Below are 4,823 nucleotides of genomic sequence, written 5' to 3'. Positions count from 1 at the left end.
CTACTGCTGAGAAGAGTGCTGGCCACTGCACTGACCGCCTGCCACAAGACAGAATGTGCCCCAGCTTTGTCAAAACAGATTTTAAAAAAAAATGAAATTCCTTTTTTTCCTGGAAAAGTCATGTGAAAAAGCCTCGTGTAGAATCTCTAAAATGAATATTTTTACAATCTGTTGGTCTTTGGTGCAGGTTAAATAAACAGATGCACAATAAGGTGATACTCAGAACCAGACACATCTATTTCATACACCTGACTCTTTATATTCATAACGTGTGTTCAACCTCCAACCTGAATGTGCGACAAATGAGATGAATATGGAGACAGAAATAAGTTCATTCGTTTCGTCATCCTTTTTTTCCCCAACAAGGCTCAGGATCGGCACGTGGTTGAATCTCACTTAATCACAATTAAGTTCAAAGAACATAAAAGAAATGAAAATGATGAAGCTGAATTAATTTTTCCTAGCAGTGTTTCCATCAAAGAATTCCATCTTTGTAGAAATAATAGTTTTCACAGCGGGTCACGATCTGCGTTTTTGCCTCGTCCGAGGAATAAAAACGTGTTCTGTTCAAACGTTCTTTCAATTTTGGGAAAAATAATTAAAAATCAGATAGAGCCATAGGTTTAGAAAGTATGAAGTGACCAAAGAATTAACAATGCAATCTTTCATTGACAGAAGTGGAACCAACCACCACCAAAAGCATTAGCTGCTAATCATGTTAGCCTGCTAATTGAAATGTAACCAAACCATCGTTCAATTAAACAAATAGTAAAAGCAAACCAAATGTTGCCAAAAAAAAAAAAAAATCCTGTCTATCAAAACACAACTGTCTACCAGAACACAGGTAACAAGGGATCCAATGTAATGTGATGACAACGGGGTAAACAAAGTGACAGAGAGACGGGGAAACACAGGCCAAATTGGAACAAGTGGACACAGGTGACTATCTAAACACAAGTGTCACCAGAAAAACAAACAGATGCAGAGGAAAAAAACAAAAAACAACAAACTGTAAACAATTCTAACCATTGACATTTTCTCCATTGTTTGTTTCTTTTTTACATTAGCAGCCTGCTGCTCCACTGTGGTAAGAGTACAGTAAAAAATAATGTTAATGTTAACCCTGTGGCATGTGAAGAAAAATTCCAATAAATTCCAGACGTCAGTAGCCCTTTATCACGACAAACGGAAAATAATATGTTAATTTGTGGCCATGAAATACCAGTTTTAAACGTCAAAGCCACAAAGTACTTCTTCTTAACAAGAACTAAGTCAGTAGACTGACGTAGGAATGCTCTTGTGGATTTGTGGAACGTCTAATCATATAATATCTTTATTAAGTTGTTTTTATAAAAGGATAGGAATTCTTCTTATCTGGGATCATGTCTCTTTGGAAAAACTCCTTCAGATTTTATAAACTTCAAGTCGAGAGTCAATTCTGGTCATTTTATAGAAGAACTTGGGACGAACATGTTGGACGAACTTGGTCCAGACCCTAATTTTGAGGACATTTCTCGCAGTTATTACACAGTATTAGCTGCACGGCAAAACTAGTTTCACTCCATGTTAGCGTTCACACACGAAATCAATGTGTACTCGGTCCAAAACGTTCTCCAGACGTCAGTCTGGGTCACATCATATTAGAAAAGAACATTGTTTTTTATTTTGGTCTTGGTCAAACCTCTGCAAGGCTTTGGTTTCACACACTTTAGTTCCACACTGAATGTATCTTGATTGGATGTGTTTTTGAAATTTTTCTTTAAACCTCAACACAGTGTTGACAACACGTCACACGCTGATACATTTTGTTAAAATATTTTGCTTATTTTGTTGGATTAAGCAATTAATCTCCCTTAATTTAAAAACTTGTTTTATGGTTTTAGACATTTCTGTCATTATCCAACCTAAATGCAACGCACACAGTGACACACAGTGACACATGCAGTGTCAACAAACTGTTTTCTCAGGTGACAGGGTTTTAGGAGGAACCCAGAGGAGCTAACAGCTAACAGTCAACAGAAAACATCAAATAAACACAAAGAAATACATCAGACAATGTATACTGAGAAAACACACACACACGCACGTAAAAAAAACAAACAAAAAAAAACAAACAAAAAAAACCCCCTCCCAAGCACTCAAACCCCAGAGACGTAACAAACCAGCTCTGAGCAGGGAGTGAGTATTTATACACAGGGTACAGGTGGATCACATCATCCAATCACAGGACAGAGGAAGACAAAGGAGAACAGGTGCGTGAGGTGAGGTTGATTACAAGACAGAGATACTGGCACAGAGGCAGGTGGAGGCAGGTGGAGGCAGGTGGAGGCAGTCAGGCTGATTACAGAAAGAGCTGGCAGCAGAGCCTGGAGGAGGAGACATGACAGGGTTTTCTATAAGTGACAGTCTTAACCTTTTCCCTGAAGACCTACTTATTTAAAATGAGAGTGAATTTGAAAGATCAACTTTGAATTAAACTTCAGGGCGTTACCATGGTTACAGGGCGTGGCCACATTCACACATTACAGGCTTATACCTCTGCTCAGTAGACCTTTCAAGTTCGACATCGACTATATCTTACCAGACTACAATTTGCTCTGGAGTATAAGTCGCAGCAGACTAACAATGCATAATGAAGAAGAAAAAACCCATATATAAGTCACACCAGCCAGATAGAGTGCCCTCTAGCTGCTGTCAGTGTGAAAATAACCAATAAGTCGCACCAGAGTTTATATATAATAAAAGTCTGACTTATAGTCTGGAAAATATGGTACATTCATTAAAGCTCCTATGAATATTACATTCTTTAACATTCTTTAACACATTAGTGAACTTTTCTTTTATTGTATTTATATATTATCTTTAGCATTATCTCGCCTTAAAGCAGTTTGCTGGTTCAATTCTCGATCTTTCTGAACTTTGTTAAGTTCTTTGCAAGTTCTTAGTTCTATACACGTTTTCCTCTCACGGTCCAAAACTGGGTGACACTCGGTGTGAAGGTAAATGGTTACGGTGACTCTGCAGTGCACTGGTGAGCTGCCCCGCCCTCGCCCGGTGACGCACCGTGACCCAGAGAGGGATCAAGTGAAATAAGAAGAATAAATGAACACTGTTAATCATTAAATATTATATTGTAATTATGTAGTATCAACCTGACATAATGATCATAATTATCACGTTAGGCGTTAAGTGTGCGTTTTATTGTGACTTTGTGCAGGCGCTTATTTTAGTTTGTTTTATTTTGCTACTATGGAAACTGTCTGACAAATTCATTTTAGTAGGTGATTTAGGAAGTAACACTAGTCAGCAACACTCAAAAATCAATAAAACAGGAACAAATCAGACAATAAATGTTTGTTTTACATTCCTCAAGTCAAAACATCCTCATTCCTGTTGTGGAGAAGACATATTTATAAAGGCCGTAAAAAGGTCTACGACTAATTCATGGTGAAGGCTGAAGACCGCACATTAAATTTCCTATTCCCGCTGCAGCTGCTCCGAGTTTGAGAAATGATAACCTTTACGAGTTCAAACAGGCTTCTGAATGTGGCACGTGCCGGTCATAACACCTGATCCTGAGACCCTCAAATCTGTGAGCAGAGGAATGTCTCCTCTCACTTCTGTCGAACTGTGTGAACATATGACGTTGTTGTCTTCCCTCAGATAAGAATCTTCAGAGAGATTCACAACAACATCTACCTGAAGTCGGAGAGGATGGTGACGGCCGAGATGAAGAAGAACGACATCTCTTTCCGCTTCCAGCGACTAAAGAAGGAGGACGACAGGAGCAAGGAGAGAGGAAGAAAGGCCTCCGGAAATGGGGGGAGGGAGGGGAGAGGAGCTCAGCTGCTGAAGGGTGCGAATAACATTCCTCACAATAACATGCACAACAGCCAAGTGGGTGAGTGCTACGATCACGCACCGCCCGCTATTCAGTACAACAGTTGCTGTGGTGAGAGTGTAACAACAACAGCATCGTCAACACCGTCACAGCAGCAACCACTGACCAGCTCCGATGGCCAGGAGACGTTCACGTCATACGAGGTGACCTCAGAGTCACCCCGCTGCTCCATTGACTACGCTCCCGCCAACCCTCCGGCGGCCCCTCCTCCCAGCATCACTAAAGCCATGTCCAAGACAGTGAGGATGACTTTGGTCATAGTGCTGGTCTACACCATATGCTGGTCACCCTTCTTCATAGTCCAGCTGTGGGCAGCCTGGGACCCCAACCCTCCAGACCAAGGTTTGTCACGGCATGTTAACCTAACTGCTGCGTTTGGTTCTGTCCCTGTTCCAAAGATTTGAGAATCAGCCATTGAGATTCTTTGTTTTTTTTTTGCAACTTCTGTACCTGGTCCACCGCCAAAGAAACAACATCTAATTGTGATAAAGATCCGGTTTCGAGGAAAAACACAATACAAAGCACAACTGTCATCAGCACATTTTCCAGGAAACCAGGACTGAAAATTGACCTTTGTTTTTTAAGGTTAATTTGACCAATTTTTAGGGAAACAAATCATATTTCCAACATTTAGCTGCTTTTAGCTATTTTTTGGTAGCATTTCTCTATAACCACGTAATACACACTTTCGCAGTTTTCACAATGGTTTACTAGGAGCTATTTGGCTACATTTTTGGCTAACCTTTACATATATTAAACCTATCACCATAAATATTCTCAGATAACCTTATTAGCTTTATGGCTAAGCCAAGTTAGCATCTGGCCTATTTGTATGAAATATTTATGTTTAATTTTAATGTCTCAAATTTGCTCCAAAATTTGATTGTCTGTAAAAGTTATACGCTGATAAAAATAAAGACGT

General features: G+C 39.8%; 1 protein-coding gene across 2 annotated transcripts in view; it reads left to right on the top strand.

The window, feature by feature from the left end:
• The window catches only part of LOC103384583 (vasopressin V2 receptor), a 21,867-nt gene that overhangs the window by 15,576 nt on the left and 1,468 nt on the right, over positions 1–4,823 (top strand). The window contains exon 6 of one of the 2 annotated variants that reach the window (XM_025059480.1): positions 3,664–4,243. In XM_025059480.1, the coding sequence (XP_024915248.1) occupies positions 3,664–4,243 (580 nt within the window). Of the gene's footprint in view, positions 1–3,663; positions 4,818–4,823 lie in introns of those variants that run through there. The other variant, XM_025059481.1, reaches the window with a different exon arrangement.

This window comes from Cynoglossus semilaevis, chromosome 10 (assembly GCF_000523025.1).
Source record: "Cynoglossus semilaevis isolate Cse_v1.0 chromosome 10, Cse_v1.0, whole genome shotgun sequence".
Taxonomy (NCBI): Eukaryota; Metazoa; Chordata; class Actinopteri; order Pleuronectiformes; family Cynoglossidae; genus Cynoglossus; species Cynoglossus semilaevis.
Note: the sequence above shows the minus strand (reverse complement) of the source record. Positions and strands in the feature narration are given on the sequence as shown.